General features: G+C 51.2%; 2 protein-coding genes across 6 annotated transcripts in view; both read right to left on the reverse strand.

The window, feature by feature from the left end:
• The window catches only part of fbxl18 (F-box and leucine rich repeat protein 18), a 32,745-nt gene extending 25,880 nt beyond the window's left edge, over positions 1-6,865 (reverse strand). For all 5 annotated transcript variants that reach the window (XM_089005529.1, XM_089005532.1, XM_089005530.1 and 2 more), the window contains exon 1: positions 6,603-6,865. The gene's annotated coding sequence lies outside the window, so the exon portion shown is untranslated. The remainder of the gene's footprint in view (positions 1-6,602) is intronic.
• Positions 6,866-7,001: 136 nt separating this feature from the next.
• On the reverse strand, positions 7,002-10,411 carry LOC148892189 (retinol dehydrogenase 8-like). Its single transcript, XM_089005533.1, has 6 exons — positions 10,292-10,411; positions 9,099-9,260; positions 8,818-8,997; positions 8,116-8,209; positions 7,753-7,936; positions 7,002-7,665 (listed from the first exon to the last, which is right to left on the reverse strand). Exons 1-6 carry the CDS (start codon positions 10,395-10,397, stop codon positions 7,438-7,440), a joined length of 954 nt encoding a protein of 317 aa, XP_088861659.1. The 5' UTR covers positions 10,398-10,411; the 3' UTR covers positions 7,002-7,437.
• Positions 10,412-18,243: the final 7,832 nt, after the last annotated feature.

Here is an 18,243-nt window from a genome sequence, read left to right on the forward strand (position 1 = left end):
TGGCGGATATCAGTTTTTGGCAGACCACAGGTAAAACAGCTCTCCAGGCTGTCCTTTCTCCCTCTTCTTCCTCCTCAAAGTGACTTCCTGAGTCTGGTTTTAAAGGTGGTTCACCTGAGCTTCTGGCCAATCAGGTCCCAGCGGAAATTGGCCATTCCCAGATGGTTGCAATCATCTTCTCAGAGACAATTAGCAGTCGCCCGACATCATTTACACCCTCTTCTCAGAGTTCAGACATTCTTGACAAATAATCAGCAATAACGTTTTTCTTTTGTTTGTCAGGGCAGAGAATCTCATATGTGACAGGTCCTATTCTCCTAGTCACAGTGTATGGGCCCTGCAACTTTGCCAGTAGCTTACTTGGTCCCGTAGGTAACAATATTAACACCTTCTGTCCAGGGTGCCAATCTCTCCCTGATAAATTCTTGCCGTTGTTCTCGCTGAGGTCCGCTTCCAGCTTCTGACATTCTGCATCTTCCGTTTCTTTCTGGAATTCTGGGTTCAGAAACCATGGGAATTGCAGCTTCCACTGTGGAGTTTGGGCATATGGTAGGTAACCCAACATGGGAGTTTCTTGTGCCGGAGGAAGGTTTGTTGGCCTGGATGTTCGAGGGTCAGTGTTTTGGGGCTGTGGTTTTAGCAGAGGATAATGTTGACTCGATCGACTATCAGATGTCCATTCTTGCTTGTTGTGGTGCATCTGATTTCTTAATTGGTTGATCTGTTTCTTTCACCAATTCCTCATCAAGTTGAGCTCTGCTTGTACTCACTGTCTGAGTCTTAGGTTTCACCACTGTTCCATCTCACTTTGCTCAGTTCCAGCCTCGGCTTGGCAACTGTCAGACGCCTCATGGAAAAGAAGAACGGCATCTTCTTGGGGCAACTCAAGCTCCTGGTTTCCTTGATCCCCTTCAAAATCTTCAGTCTAGTTTGGTTGGCCCGTGCTGCACGACTTCTTCCTCGTCCCACCTTCTTCATCTCGGCTTGCTCTTATCTTTTCCACTTCAGCAAGGCGTAACGATCCCACCTTCTTCATGCAGGGTGAAACTATCCCACTAGTGCCACCAATTGTTATGCGGCGAGACAGCAAGCAGGTGGAAAGAATGATAAAAGTTCACTCAGCCAGATCCAGGAAAGACATTTTGAGTTTTCTTTATTTGAAGTGGATGTCAGTTTTTGGCAGACCACAGGTAAAAAACTGCTTTCCAGGCTGTCCTTTCTCCCTCTTCTTCCCCCTCGAAGTGACTTTCTGAGTCTGGTTTTAAAGGTGGTTCACTTGAGCTTCTGGCCAATCAGGTCCCAGCGGCAATTGGCCATTCCCAGGTGGTTGCAATCACCTTCTCAGAGACAATTAGCGGTCGCCCGTCACTACTGTTTAAGATGGGGAGAAATGTGCACCTTTCTGCCATCCACAATCCAGAAAACACGAAATGATTTAACATTTCTTTTGGCATCATGACAGGCTAACAAGTGGATCTCCCTTGAACATGGGAAAATGCAATAAAAGTCTTATCATAACCACACCCCTTGCTGTAGACCTGCTGGGTGAGATACATGGTCTGAGTGCCCGCCACACAACCCCCCGCCCCCTCCCGAACACCCAGAAGGAAAGTCAAGGTGAAAACTTTGTAGGGGGTTTCACCAGCCTGCCGCAACGACTGCCTAGTCCTTCTTTCGGTGGCACAGGTGAACTTAGTCGGGCAGGCGGCCTAGGTGAGACCCGAGTGGGGGAAAGACACTCAACCCTTGCATGCTGAAGTGAGGCTGGAGGTTTCGGAGGGCGTCCGCGGCGTGGGACCTGGGCCGGCGAAATGTCCTCACCCGCGACCAAATGAGCTGGTTTGAGCCAGTCTACTGAAACGCATTCCCTTTGCCCACCCATATCGAGCACGAAACTTTTTTCTCCGTGTTCGAGTACTCTAAATGTGCCATCATACGGTGGTTGGAGGGGAGAGCGGTGGGCAATGTGAAGCAAAAAGACAAACTAGGCTGACCTAAGTAGAGACGGTACAAATACTTTGGGGACACAATGGTGAACCGGCGCTGGGGTCAGGGGCTCTCTTGACAAGAAGGGGAGAGAAGGTGCACCCGAAGCTTCAGGCAGAAATTCACCGGGAATGCGGAGTGGCTGACCGAGCAGTAACTCTGCCGGAGCGGCGTGAAGGTCTTCTTTTGGGGCCGAACGTAACTCGAGCAGGACCCACAGAAGCCGGTCGACCCAGTTACCATCCGATAGCACGGCCCGTAGCGCGGCTTTAAGTGACCGGTGGAAACGTTCACAGATCCTGTTAGCCTACGGGTGCTAGGCCATGGTGCGGTGTACCTGCACACCCAAGGACTGCGTAATGGCCGACCAGAGCTCAGAAACAAACTGGGAGCCCCTGTCCGAAGTGATGTCGGATAGCGTGCCGAAACACGCGACCCAGGACGACAGAAACGCACGGGTTATATCTGCCGATGTTGTGGAAGACAGGGGGACTGCTTCCGGCCACCTAATGGTCCGATCTACCATACTGAGGAGATGCATGCAACCCTGGGAAGGAGGTAGGGGCCCAACCAGATCCACATGGACGTGGTCAAATCTCCTGGCCGGAATCGGAAAAGTTTCCAGGTTTGCCCGGGTGTGCCTGTGGACTTTGGCGCGCTGACATGCCACGCATGCAGCTGCCCACTTCTTGACATCCTTTCGTAAACTGGGCCAGAAAAACTTGGCCACAAGAAGTTTGACTGATGCCAGGACGCCAGGGTGTGAGAGGGAATGAATAGAATCAAAAATCGCCGACGCCACACTGCAGAACCACGGGACGAGTGCGACCTGTAGACACATTGCAGAGGAGGGCAGGACCCCCTTCACACAGTGCCACCTCCCCAAGCTTCAGGACCGTGCCTGTCGCCTTGAGTTCATGGATGTCCGGATCCTCAGATTGGGCGGCCATCTCTGAGAAATCTACCCCGAGCTGGACTGGACATACGATTGCACGTGACAAGCAATCGGCCACAGGGTTACATTTGCCAGCCACGTGCCGAATCTCTGTTGTGAACTCTGAAATGGCTGCCAAGTGCCGTTGCTGACGGGCCAACCACGGTTCGTCACCTTCAACATGGCGAATGTGAGTGATTTATTATCCACATTTGCAGTGAAACGGCGCCCCTCAAGGAGGAAACAAAAATGGTGCGGCGCAAGATAGAGTGCTAACAACTCCCTGTCGAAAACACTACACTTACGTTCGTTATCTTGCAGCTTCCGACTGAAAAATGGAAGGGGCTGCCATTCGTTCTGCACCAGCTGCTCGACCACAGCCCCTACGGAAACATCAGACGCATCGGTAGTCAAAGCTAATTGTGCGGTTGAGATCGGGTGGACCACAAGAGTTGCACTCGCGAGAGCGTCCTTGGCTCGTTGAAAGGACTGTGCTCGTTGCAGAGGCCACTCGACTGCGTCATTAGCCTTCTTTTTTGTTAAGGCACCGTAGAGGGGTTATAGGAGGTTGGCTGCGTGAGGGAGGAACCGGTAGTAAAAATTAACCATGCCCAAAAACTCTTGCAAGGCCTTAACTGTGGGGGAGGTCCGCCACTGCCTGCACTTTGTCAGGTAAGGGGTAGGCAACCTGTGGAGAAATGCGGTGCCCCAAGAAATCGATCTCGGACAGACCAAATTGGCACTTGACAGGGTTAACGATAAGGCCGTGCGAATCAAGACGCTTGAAAACCTTAGTAAAGTGCGACAGGTGATCCTCCGGCGAAGGGCTGGCCACAAGGATGTCATCAAGATAGACGAAGATAAAATCGAGCCCTCGCAAGACTGAGTCCATCAGTCTTTGAAAGGTCTGTGCTGCCCCCTTCAGGCCAAAAGAAATGCAGAGAAATTCAAAGAGGCCAAATGGGGTAATTACCGCTGTTTTCGGCACATCCTCTGCCCGTACTGGCACCTGGTGATAACCGCGAACTAGATCTACTTTAGAAAAAAATCATGGCGCCGGCCAAACGTGCAGAATAGTCTTGGATGTGCGGAATGGGGTAACAGTCATGTGTGGTTAATCACCGCACTGCCGCCAAGACCCGTCACCTTTGGGCACCATGTGTAATGGTGAGGCCCACGGGCTGTTGGAACGCCTCATGATGCCCTAGCGCTCCATCGTTGCAAACTCCCCTTTCGACATTGCCATTTTTGCCGCATCGAGCGCGGGCAAAAACTGGCAGGCCAACCGTGGGAATGAAATGCTCTACCTCATGTTTTGTATAGGAATTGGAAAAGGCGGGAGTAGTTAACGACGGAAAATCAGCAGACGTTCGTAAACGTTACCCGAAGTGAAATAATTGCCGTGTGTTAATGCTTCGAGCCCTCCACCCTCACACGGGAAAGTCGCGAAAGAGATGGCGTCAATCAAACGACGGTTAGCAACAATAAAGTTCCACTTGAATTCCCGTCTGTGGAAGCGCACAGTCACCGACCTGGAGCCAAAGTTGGCGATGGGCGAGCCATTAGCTGCGCACAGGGGAGGCCCACATCCACCTGGCGTCTTGTGCGCAGCGGTGGGCGTCAGCAGGCTGACTTGTGATCCGCTGTCCACAAGAAAACGTCTACCTGAAGAGGAGTCCGTGATGAAAAGCTCGCTTTCGTTGCCGGTGCCCACGGCTGCTACTGGGTGCGTTGGAGACTCCCGGAGCCTCGTAGGAGCAGGGGGGTACGCAGCGTCAAGCCTTGGCGCCAAACCGCTGATGGAAAAAGCAGATGGCCTTCCCGCGCCACTTCTGCAATCCCACTCCGGCCACCGAGTGGTCCGATCGACCATAGTGAGGAGATGCATGCAACCCTGCGAAGGAGGTCGGATCGATGCTCGATGCCACGTCACCGAGGGGTTCGGCCGTCACGCTTTGCACGGCGAACTGCCGTGTCGCCAGAAGCACTTGATCTGCTTCTTCCGCCAAACCTCGATAGTCGCCGGTGGCTGGGCACGTCGAGTTAGCGAGCACGGCGCGCACTGGGGGTGGTAGCTGGCGAAGGAATATGTGGGGGAAAAGGAATCTACCATCATCAGAACTTAACAGCGACAGTATTTTGTCCATGAGATATCCACTGCTGTTCCGTCGCCGGGTCCGGGAAGGAAAAGAAGCCTGTCTGCTCTCTCAGAGGCCGATAACGAGAACCGTCTGAGCAGCAGGTGTTTGAGCGCCGCATATTTCTCACTCTGTGGAGGCGCGCGTAAGAGCGGCAGCACACGACGAGTAGTCTGATCGTTGAGAGACGCTACGACCAGGTAATATTTTGGCTCATCCGCCGTGATGCCTCATAGGTGGAAAAGCGCTTCCACATGCTGGAACCACGAAGCCGGATCGCTGTGCCAGAACTCGGGCAGTCTCGCGGCCAAGGCGACGGCTGGGGTTTGGAGGGTTGGTCGTGACGACATGGCCGAGGAAGATATCTCTTCGTCGGTTGACAGGAACATTTCAAACTTCGGGGTCACCAGTGTAGCCGTTGAGGAAAAAGAACACACACGACTGAATGTGGAGACGTGTTCATTCCAACGGCTAACAAGTGGATCTCCCTTGAACACGGAAAAATGCAGTAAAATAGTCTTATCATAACCACGCCCCTTGCTGTACACCTGCTGGGTGAGATGCAAGGTCTTAGTGCCCGCCACAGTGAGTCAGTTTGACAATACTGTATTATGACAATATGCTGTGCTCTTTCAAATGTGCATCCCAGGTTTGTTTAATGACTTACCACAACTGACATAGTATGTTCCCTTTCAAATGTTCTAATGATTAAATATGATTCAAAATGTACAACAGACACTACAACTTTGTCTTAAAACAACAATATAGCGACTGTTCAACGTTGTAATAAAACACTGGATACACGTGTCCACTTGCTACATATTTATAAGCTTTGAGGGACTTGTATGCCTTCAAACTAGCTGAGTGAACTGTCCGGGAGTATCGGCGAGGTAAAAATAAATATTGTAATATTGTATTGTAAATATAAGTAATGATGGATTGTCAACCTATCCATTCTTCAAATTGAAAGGATCCAGCAAGTACCGTCACGATATTCCGGGTTCTGAAAGTATTGCTCTCGGACTTCTAACGATAGCTTTTGCACATAATCGGACCATTGTTCAGATTTCATGCTATAGTAATTCGCTTTGTCCATACTCGCCATTGTTGCTTTTGCCTACCAGCGAGAAAAATCACGTGATTCGTGACGCCACCTTCGTAATCAACAGGCATCTCCTATATGAGCTAATAATTGTGTTCGTGTTTTTTTATGTATAAATTTTGTAATACAATTCCAGAATTCCACAATTCCAGTGGATGTCACTTCAAAGTGGTAAATTTTGAATCCTGTTGTTGATTCGGAGCAGTTTATTATTTATAATTTTATCAGTGGTTTTATGTTCTTGTCTCTGTGACTGTAAATTGTCCTGAAGACTTTTGAAAGGCACTCATAAATAATGTTTATTATTAATATTCCTCCGATCAAAAGAATAAGCAGATTGGTAGACATTCTCGCCACGAGCATAAATGTGACGTTGACCTACACTTGGCGACGTACCAATTAGCCAACGTGCTACATGATGCTAAAAGGTTTCTCCACCCACCTGGTGAACTTATCGTTCATTGGAACGTCTGAAACGTCAGCAGCGCCACTCAGGGTGGACAGCATTGGCAAGAGCGTGGTAAATGTCAGGTGCTCTCCCGCCTAGGAGACATTTTTCCTTTGGGGCTTAAGTTCTCCTAGCCACCGCCTCCTGCTTCGCCTCCAGGGGCAGGGACATCATTTACCGCTGCAAGATGGCGGACGAATTTACGCGTTGCACCCTAAGTAGGTCAAAGCAGCCAATTTCCGATAAGTCGATTAGTCCAAGCAAAGATGAAGACAGTTTCACACAATTCATATCAGCACACGAATTGGTGAGTTGAAAGTCCTCGAGTGTAGTTGACGCTCATAATTCCACTTGAAATTGTAAAAAAAAAAAAAAAAAAAAAACTACGAAAAATGAAAGGACAAATATTTTTTTCGTAACATAAAAATGATACATCGTCAGTTTCAAACATTTTAATTCAAACGCGAAATGAAGCTAATCTAACCTCCAACGCTTTGTTAAGCTAAACTAATGCCATAAATGGCTTATCAACATTTTTCTCACGTCAAATGTCCTAAATGACACTGCTTGGTGGGCACTAGGATCAGGCATCTCACCCAGCAGGTGCACAGCGGGGGCGTGTCTTTGTTGAGAACATTTTTACTTCATTTTTTCCTTGATCAAGTGAGATCCACTTGTTAGCAGTAGAAATAAAGACGTACTACAGTCAGTTGTGTGTTCTCCTTCCTCAACTGCTACAATATCAACATTCACGAACACTGGCTACACCCTTCATGGTGATGTAGACTGAGCGGAGATGAAGTCAATCCTCAGCAGTCGTGAGACTTCCTTAGTTTGGCGACACAGTGCGGCTCCTCAGACAGCCGCAGGTGAGGTACTTCATGGCCGTCATGCTGATGTGCATGAGCGAGCCCAGGTTGAAGAGCATGTGGTAGAAGGCGTGGACTGACAGGCCCCCCGTCTCGTCGGCGTACTTGAGGGCCACGATGGGCGTGTACAAAGGGTTGGTCAGATTGCGGAATCGCGGACTGCTGGCTTCAATCACCTTCTTGGTGCACTGTGAAAATAGCAGCGATGGCAAGAGTACTGGCACTGTGTACTCAAGGAGCGTAGATACAGTACTTGTGTCGAAAAACAGTCTTACTCTGGCTATGTCATCCGGCGTTTGTCCCAATGTCTCAAAGATGTCCACGGAAGACGGCAGGTAGACGTTCTTGAAGTAGTGCACCGTGTCCGGGTCGGTTCCCGGGTACTCTTTCTGGTGCACGTCTTGAATCATCTTGGCCTCAAACTCTGTGTGAACCGGGCCAGGCTCAATCATCGTCAAACTGAGAAGGCAAACGCCAATCATTGGCTCACAATTCGGTATTGGGTATGAAATAGGGCTTGTCAAACTTTATGATTCATGAGTGTTGAATTTATGAGATGGCTCGGGGTGGGTGGGGGGGTAAAAGTCTCGTCCTGTTTAAGGTTTCCCCCGAATCCCCAAATGTTTGAGGATGCTTACGTGACGTTGAATTTGAGCAGCTGCACGGCCAGACTCTCACAGAAGCCCTCCATGGCAAACTTGGAAGCCGCATAGACGTCATTGAAGACTACTCCTATTCCAGGAAAAGACACCAAAAGAGGGCCTCCAGTATATAGGTCTGTCATCTGTCTGTAAATATTTTTTTATTTACTCTAAACGAAGGGTTTCAAAGTCATTTTTCGAGTTTCCTCTCGAGGGCCGTGATGAATTTGGGGAAACAATTGGAATATTTCATCCCCTCCACATATCAAATATACAGGGAACAAGAAATTAATGCACAACTAGTTTTAAAATCTAAAGTCGAGAATAATGACTGTTATTGTGGTTTACATGGGACAATTTGACATTTTTGTTCGGACTTTAGAGCGCATCATGGAATTTCACAAGTTGGATTTGCTTTCACGGGTCGAATAAAATGAGGTGGCAAGTCGGATTTTGGCCACCGGGTCTCGACTTTGACACCCGTGCTCTAAACTATGTGTCTTTGTTCGTCTATCTATGCGAGCATGGGATAGTGAGAGGGTGAGAACTGAAATTCTCTTCCACTAGCTGGCAGCAGTTTAAATCATGCATCGACCTGCGTCCATAAACGCTTGGCGTTTGACTAAAAAAGCCAAGATTCCACACTAAGCGAATTAATTTGTTTCCCGAATGCATCCTAAGGCAATCCCCGCTGCCCACCTTGGAGTCCCATGACACTGCTGACCACGATGATGTGTCCCGCTTTGCGTCTCTTCATGTCAGGCATCACTTCCTTGATCATTCGGATCACGCCAAAGAAGTTGGTTTCAAACACCTTTTTCATTTCCTCGATGGGTATGCTCTCCAGGGGGCCCACCAGACCAATACCCGCGTTGTTGACTAGTCGGGAGGAAACGCAAATGCGGCTGAGCGAATTGGCTTGGTTCGCTTGCGACATCGTCAGAGTCTGCGGTGTCAGTGAACCGGTCGTGGCAACTCACTAAGCACATCGACGTGGCGATCCTTGATGCCATCGATGCACCGTTTGACTGATTCGTCGCTGCAAACGTCCAGCACGGCCAGAGACAGCGTTTTCCCATACGCTTCGCTGGCAGCTTCCACCAGCTTGTCTTTACGCTTCAGGTCCCGCATCGTAGCTATGACTGCGGACGGAGCAAGCAGAGGAAATACTGTGATGACACCATTTTGTTCGCCGTTGTTAGCCGTGATTATTTCCAGTAAGAATGGAGCAGAGATTATGACCAAACAAGGCTATAAAAAGACGGTCGCGACACTGCACCGTGCCAAACTAAGGTCACCGGCGGATGTGTGACACACAACAAAAGCAGAGCCTGGGTGAGGTGTTAAGAGTGTTGCAGCGTCAGGGCCTGCAAGGCCTTCTCTGCTGGCCTAAAAATATCGAAATCACAGACTGATGTGATTGGTACTTTGTCCACATGAACTAATTGCAAGTTGTCTTTTGGCTTCCTTTCTTTGCTTTTCTTTCCCCTGTTAGGTTGCTTCCAGATATGTATTTTCGTACTGAAGCATTCAACCAATCACATTTCAGCCATGATTTGTTACCAGGGTCAGAAATTGTTCGGGACCCCTTCACCATCAAGTCCGTGGGGCCCTGTCGCATCAAATCAAATTGTTGCTTTCTTTAACCAATGTGATTTTGAGTTGGTGAGACCAAGGCCTTCTGGCAGACCTTATTTCCTTGCTCACACTACTCGCTTGTGGACTTGTAGTCAATCACACCACCATTTCTTTGGGAGTCGCAGTGTAGCTGCAGTCAAGGTTGTATCAACATCAAATAGTTATGAAGGCTTAGATTGATTTAAACGTAGGACTACTGAAGGCCTTGCTGTCAAATGCATGGCTCGCCAAGGATTTGACGTGTTATACAGACAAAATGGGTAACGCATCATAAATAGTATCAAAGTGGATTTGATGAATCTTGATGCTAAAGATGCTCACGGGCGCTTAATATAACGCAAAGTAGCCTTAGCAGACTCTCTGTGCAGACTCTCTGTGAACCTGAAGGATTTGACATATTGGTATTAGTGTTACCCCCCCAAGTAACTCCAGCAAGGCTATTGACCAAGATTTAGCGATCACAAAGTATATTGCTTGTTATTTTTTGATGGAATTTGAATGCATATCGATATTCATGAGCAATGAATGAATCTACCGTGGTAACGCTTGTCTGCGTCCTTGGCTAGCATGACAGCCATCCTCAGCCCGATGCCCGACGAGCAGCCGGTGATCAAGACCACTTTCTGGCCGCCGCTCGCCATGTCTGTCTGTCGAAGGCTGCGGCGGGATTGTGTGCACCGCGCCCTTAAGAGGATCAAAGTCACATGGACAAGATGCGGATTAACCTCGGTGAGTCCCGCGCTTCCGATCCGCTGCATTCACGGTCTTTGCAACACAGCATGCCCCACTTTTTTTAAACAAAGGGAAAAATGGAAAGAGAAATAATTTGTTTCTGGGTTGTGTCTTTTTTTGTTTACTTTCAAGACATATACTGTGATGCACAGGTGTCAACGTCAAGGTCCGGGGGCCATATCTGGCCCTCCACAACATTTCATTCTGCCCGCGAAAGCAAATCCAATTTGTGTAATTCCATGCTCATCTATCGAGCTAGATAGCAATCAAGCTAGATAGCTCTCTTTCTTCTGAGCTAGCAGGCTAATTCCTTAGATCACAGGAGTCAACGTCACATGTGTCAAAGTCAAGCCCCAGGAGCCAAATCCGCGGGCCATTTAATCGGCCCGCGGATGCAAATCAAATTTATGAAATTCCATGCTCATGTATCGAGATAGCTAGCTCTCTTTCTATTCAACTAGCTGGCAAATCCGTTAGATCACAGGTGTCAAAGTCAAGGCCCAAGGGCCAAATCTGGCCTGCCACATCATTTTATTAGTCCCACAAAAACAAATCCAACTTCCATGCTAATCTATCAACCTAGCCAGCTAGCGATTGAGCTAGTCAGCTAGAGATTGAGCTAGCCAGCTAGCAATTGAGCTAGCGATTGAGCTAGCCAGCTAGTGATTGAGCTAGATAGCTCGCTATCTCTCTTTCTATTCAGCTAGCTGGCTAATACAGTGGGGCCTCAGTTTACGAACACCTTGCCTTATGAAATTTTCCGTTTACGACTATTACATTTATGAAAATTAAACCTTAGATTAAGCACTACATTTCGGGATACACATGGAACACCAAAGCACATGACCGAACAGCGCCCCAGCCGGCCTACCTTTCCACACCCCCTTTCTATCAGTGCACACATCGATCGTCTTCAACGATACTTTTGCTGTTATGGGACCGAAAAAGACCCCACCACAGGCACGTGTTCAGCCAAAGAAGACACAAAACCAAATTACAGTCGAGGAGAAGAAGGAGATCATTGAGAAACACGAACGAGTTGTGCGTTTGTCTGATTTAGTGTCCCGGTACCGATATGCAAAGTCCATAATTGCGACCATCCTTCGGAAAAAAGCTTTACACAAAGGCTTTATTTACTCGATGCTTTAACTTGACTAATGACACCGAACTTGTCACGTGCGAGTTGACTGCTGGGGTGGGGCCGCCGCTCCCGACGTCCGCCAGCTGCTGTCAATCCCCTAATCACCGACACTGGGACATTTAAACGAGTCACTGTCACCAGTGCCTGATGATTACGCCTCACACCATGCCAGTATCTTGGACTTGCCAGCACATGAGTTTGCTTCGCCCGAGGGGATTGTTAGCCGCGATCGCGTAAGTTTGTTGCTTTCCGGGATCGCGAGCTTTTGCACCCCCGTGTGACATTTTATTTTACCTAGCTTGATAGGTTGGACGCATCGCCCCCGCCCGCCTACTCGCTGTACCACTTTTTGGTTTCTTTTGTCACGTTATTCCGGATCCGTGGAATCATCGGACTGTAATAAAATCTCTGCCAACACCTACGGCACTCGAAGTGGATGCAGATGACATCGAGGAGCTTCTTGCTGACCATCATGAGGTCCTCAACACAGAGGATTTGATTTGCCTTCAAGAGGACAAGCAGAAGCAAGCCATTCAGGAGTTGTCATCTGAGGGCGAGGAGGAGGAGATGGCTGCAGCATCAAGGCAATGTTGGCTAAGTGGAATGATGTGCAGGCTTTTATTGAACAGTTACATCCAGAAAATATTGTGGCTATGAGAATCATCAACATGATGAATGATAATGTGATGCCTCAGTTTGGTAAGACTCAGAGAGCAACAGGTGTCAATTAAGAGCCATCAATGACCATCACAAATGTAAATAAAGTGACTTTATTATACAGTGCATTGTATTTCTTTCATTACAATACAATAGCACATTTATTATACATAGAATAAGGTATATTGTGTGTAGTTTTAAAGGACAGCCAACATTACTTTTTTGTTTCCTAACTGACATCAGAAAAAGGTTTTATAGCATATAAAATACCCAAAACACGCAGTATGATATTTTTAGTCAAATGCAAAACACCAATAAAAATGACTTTGTTGCGTCTCTTGAGGCTAGGAGGCAGGACTCAAGAGACGAGGGAAAGCGGGGGTTCGGATCCAAAGTACATGGCGAGACAAATACTTGTGAATCAAGAAAAGTCTTTACTGTGAGCATGTGCACAAACAAAACCAATGGCGATGAGTGAGGGAAAAAGAATGCAGACCTGACGGAAGGGAGGTCGCGAGGTTAGCTTTCTGAATACTCCGACGGAGACTGTATTGCGCGATCGGTAGATATAGTCAGAAGGCACAATCAAGGGAATGACAAACAGCTGTGGGAACCCAGGCGCGTGATGATGGGAGGGGCCGTCTCCAGGGAGCAGCGGAGGAGATGACAGGAGGGGCGGGGCGCGCCCAGGACGGCGACGAGATGTGACAGTGCCCCCCCTCAACGGACGCCACTAGGCGGCCCACCAGGTTTGGAAGGGTGAGCCACATGGAACGCCCGTATGAGAGATGGGTCGAGGATCGAGGCACGTGGGACCTACTGTCGTTCCTCCGGTCCATAGCCCTCCCAGTCGACCAGGTACTGCACTCCTCTGCCCATGCGCCTGGAGTCCAGTATCTCCGCACGGTGTAGACCGGTCCGTCGGCCAACATCTGGGGGGGAGGTGGGGGGGTGGGCGTGGGGGCTAAGGAGCTGGTTTCCACTGGCTTGAGGAGGGAAACGTGAAAGACGGGGTGGATCCTCATGGTGGGTGGCAGCCGGAGCCTCGCCGAGACCGGGCTGAGGATGGCCTCGATGGGGAAGGGACCCATAAAGCGTGGGCCCAGCTTGGCTGAAGACCATGCCAGCCGAAGGTCCCTCGTGGACAGCCACACCTCCTGCCCGACCTGGTAGTTGGGTGCCGGTCTCCGATGACGGTCCGCCAACCGCTGGTTCCGGGATGCGGTGCGTGTCAGGGCATCCCTGGTCTCCTTCCAGACTCTGTGGGCCCGTCTGAGGTGATGTTCAATAGACGGGACCTCCACCTGGCCCTCCTGTGTGGGGAACAAGGACGGTTGATAGCCACAGGTGGACATAAATGGGGACCGACCTGTGGCTGCGGAGACCAGGGAATTGTGGGCGTACTCCACCTAGGGTAGGTGGGCCCACGACGCCGGGTTGTGGAGGCACATGCACCGGAGGGCCGCCTCCAGGTCCTGGTTCTTCCTCTCCGTCTGTCCGTTGGTCTGGGGATGGTATCCTGACGACAGGCTCGCCGACGCCCCTAGGGACCGACAAAAACGTTTCCATACCTTGGACACGAACTGCGGTCCCTGATCCGACACGATGTCCGTCGGAATCCCGTGGAGACGGACGCCGTGGTTAACCAGGAGTTGAGCCGTCTCGATGGCGGACGGCAACCTGGTTAACGGGACGAAGTGGGCCGACTTGGAGAATCGGTCCACAATGGTGAGGACGACCGTCTTGCCACACAAGGGGGGGAGGCCTGTCACGAAATCGACGGAGATGTGGGACCAGGGTCTGGATGGCACCGGTAGCGGCTGGAGGAGTCCTGCCGGGGGCTGGTGGGAGGCTTTCCCACAGGCACAGGTCGGGCAGGCCTTCACGAAGCGGGTCATGTCCCTCCGGAACCCCGGCCACCAGAACCGTTGGGCGACGAGTTGGATCGTCCTGTTGACCCCCGGGTGACAAGCTATCTTGGAGGTGTGCCCCCGGACGAGCACCTCCGTGCGAAGAGGGGGGGGGGGCGAACAGGCGATCCTTAGGACAGCCCCTGGGGATGGGGGTCGTCCCCTGGGCTTGCTGAACTTTTCTCTCAACCTCCCACCTCAGGGCACCCAGGATGCGTTGGGCCGGCAGGATGTTGGTGGTGGTCTCCTCCCTTTCTGCCGGCTCATGGATGCGGGATAGGGCATCGGGCTTGGTGTTCTGTGACCCTGGGCAGTAGGTGAGAGAAAAGTTAAACCGGGTGAGGAAGAGTGACCATCGGGCCTGTCTAGAGTTTAGTCTCGTGGCCGACCGGAAGGTCGCCAGATTTTTATGGTCCGTGTAGACGGTGAAGGGGTGTTTCGCTCCCTCAAGCCAGTGTCTCCATTCCTGCAGGGCCAGGACGACCGCCAGAAGTTCTCGGTTGCCGATGTCATAGTTGGCCTCGGCGGGGCTGAGCCGGCGGGAGAAGAAGGCGCATGGGCGTAGCTTCTGGTCCGTGGGAGAGCGCTGGGACAGGACGGCCCCTACTCCGGACTCGGATGCGTCAACCTCGACCGTGAATGGGAGATCCGGGTCGGGATGACGCAGAACAGGGGGATTAGTGAAGGCAAGACGGAGGCGGTTGAATGCCCCCTCAGCGTCGGGCGTCCACCTGAAAGGAATCTTGGAGGACGTGAGGTTAGTGAGGGGGAGTGCATTCTGACTATACCCGTGAATGAAGCGGCGGTAGAAGTTGGCAAACCCCAAAAACCGCTGAAGCTGTTTGCGCGTCTTCGGGATCGGCCATTCCACCACCGCTTTAGTCTTAGTGGGGTCGGCCCTGAGCTGCCCCTGCTCCACGACGAACCTTAGGAAGGACAGAGAGCGGACATGGAACTCGCACTTCTCTGCCTTCACATAGAGCCGGTTTTGCAGGAGCCGCGCCAGGACCCGTCGGACGTGTTGCCGGTGCTCCTCTGCAGAACGAGAGAAAATTAGAATGTCATCCAGATAAACGAAAACAAAAACATTGAGGAAGTCCCTGAGCACATCATTGATCAAATTCTGGAATACGGCGGGAGCGTTCGTGAGTCCGAACGCCATCACCAGATATTCAAAATGTCCTAACGGTGTTTTAAATGCAGTTTTCCATTCATCTCCCTCCCGGATGCGGACCAAGTGGTACGCACTGCGGAGGTCTAATTTGGAAAAAATGGTAGCGGACTGAAGGGGCGTGAAGGCTGAGTCCATGAGGAGGAGGGGGTATCTTTTTCGGATGGTGATGTCGTTCAGACTCCGGTAGTCGACACACGGACGCAGGGTTCCGTCCTTCTCGTCAATAAAGAAGAACCCTGCGCCCAACGGAGACCGTGACGGCCGGATGAGTCCCGCCGCAAGGGAGGAGTCTATGTAAGTGCTCAGGGCTTCCCGTTCAGGTTGTGATATGTGAAAAAGTCTGGAGTCCGGTAGTGGAGCCCCTGGCCGGTCGGTGGGGTGGCAGGGATTGGGCGCTCTTCCCGGAGGTCATGGTAGCATTGTGGCACGCCCTTGAGGCAAATGGCCTCGGGCGGGCCAACGCGGGAGGGATCTCGCCCTGCCGTAGCCGACCGTAGGCAGTTGGCGTAGCAGTAGGGGCTCCAGCCCTGAATGGTGGGACCCTCCCAGGAGATGGATGGGTCGTGGGTATTGAGCCAGGGAAGACCCAATACCAACGGCGCATTCCGGGAGGGCATGACTAAAAATTGGTGGTGCTCAATGTGGTTCCCCGCTACCCGGAGTTTAAACGGGGCCGTGATGTGCGTGACTCGTGCTAACAGTCCTCCGTCCAGGTCTACGATCTCCTTGGGGGGCAGGAGGTCGATAAGCTGGCAGCCCAATGAGTCTGCCAACTCGGGATCGATAATGCACCCGTCGGCCCCCGAGTCCACTAGTGCCCGCACGGTTTGGGAGCTGGAAGGCCCAGTTAATTCACTTTCCAGCTCCAATCGCGTCACGGGGGTAGGGGGTCTTGCCTCCCGCGGTCGCCGTGGTCGCTTCTTCGACTGGGACTTACATGTGCCGGAGGTCTTTGGTTGGGGGCCTTGGGTGCGGCGAGCCCCGGGATCGATGCGGTCGCTCCCCCCACCAATCAGCATGGGTTCGGGGGAACCCTCCCGACGTCGCACGCGCTCGCTGCCGGGGTTGGTTGTCCTCGACCGGCTTCGTGGCTCATCGGGCCGCCGACGGCTCAGCTCCCTCCGTCGCTCCCGGAGGTGGCGATCTAGGCCGATGACAATGTCGACCAAGTCGTCAAAGGTGGTGCCAGAGTCACGTGTTGCCAGTTCGTCTTTGAGATCGGAGTTAAGACCGCGACGAAACACCCCCCTCAACGCTCGGTCGGTGTAGCCGCTGTCAGCGGCCTGAATCCGGAAGGCGACGGAGTACTCCGCAGCCGAGCGGGACCCCTGGATGCAGTCGAGGAGTCTTCCTTCTACCTCGACCTCCGTGACCGGATGGTGGAATACCCGGCGTATCTCTGCCACGAAGTCTGGGTAGGAGGTGCACAGCTCCGGTCGAGACTCCCGGATGGCCAGCACCCACGTCTCGGTGTCTCCCCTGAGCAGGCTGGTGATGAAAGCTACCTTAGCCTCATTGCTGACCTAGGCATGCGGCTGTTGTTCAAACACGAGCGCGCATTGCATAAGGAATTGCGCGCAACGCCCGGTTTCGCCTGCGTAGCGAGAGGGGTTGGGTAGCGGGAGCGGGTGCCCACCCGCGGACGGGGAGGGCCGAGTTGTGAGGGCTGCCAGACGTGCCTCGATCGTCTGCGCCATCTGGCTCGAACGCTCCGCTTGCATGGAGAGGGCGGTGAGGAATCTGTCTTCGCCGGCGGGATCCATAGGTGGTCGGAGTATTATGTTGCGTCTCTTGAGGCTAGGAGGCAGGACTCAAGAGACGAGGGAAAGCGGGGGTTCGGATCCAAAGTACACGGCGAGACAAATACTTGTGAATCAAGAAAAGTCTTTATTGTGAGCATGTGCACAAACAAAACCAATGGCGATGAGTGAGGGAAAAAGAATGCAGACCTGACGGAAGGGAGGTCGCGAGGTTAGCTTTCTGAATACTCCGACGGAGACTGTATTGCGCGATCGGTAGATATAGTCAGAAGGCACAATCAAGGGAATGACAAACAGCTGTGGGAACCCAGGTGCGTGATGATGGGAGGGGTCGTATCCAGGGAGCAGCGGAGGAGATGACAGGAGGGGCGGGGCGCGCCCAGGACGGCGACGAGATGTGACAGACTTAAAGTGTCCAAAAGCTACTTCAAATTGAACCCGGAAGTGGACAGTTTAAGAAGGTCCCGCCCCCTTGTTCGTGGTGTAACGCCAAGACGTCTTGCCTTGCTCGAGAATCAAAACAATGGCTTCAGATTCGGAAAAGATTCTTTCTTGTTACTCATCCAGTTATGAATATGATTCAAATAGTTCTGAAAAGTAAAGCATACATGTTTGCAATCGATTAAAGAATTTATTCAGTAATGACAAATGTAGTGTAGTACTAAAGAGTACTCACAGTACCCAAAAAAGGCAGAAGATGGCGACAAAGCTCCGTGGAAAATGTCTCCTGGGACAGTTTGTAAGCGAACATCAAATACACTGTAGAAGTCTTGGCGCAACACACGATTCACCATCGCGTTATTTATGTGTTTTCCTTCTAATTTTGCCATCAACACCAAGTTTTCCCTCCAAACAAAGTACCGCAAAATGCATTGAGGTGATGCAAGGTATGTCCTTTCTCGGTTAGGGGCCTTCCTTCAGTGACGTAGGGTGAGGACTCGTCACCAACTCAAAAACAAGACTTCCGGAACATTTAGCGCGAGTCTTAAAACGTAAAATATAGCTATATGCGGTGGAATCTTTGTAAAATACGCTCAGCAGAAGTCAAACAATTAAGTTCGTAAGCCAAGGCCCCACTGTAAATCTGGGACGCCACTAAATATTATTCGGCCC

Source organism: Hippocampus bargibanti, linkage group LG10 (genome assembly GCF_051943395.1).
Source record: "Hippocampus bargibanti isolate YZ-2025 linkage group LG10, ASM5194339v1, whole genome shotgun sequence".
NCBI lineage: Eukaryota > Metazoa > Chordata > Actinopteri > Syngnathiformes > Syngnathidae > Hippocampus > Hippocampus bargibanti.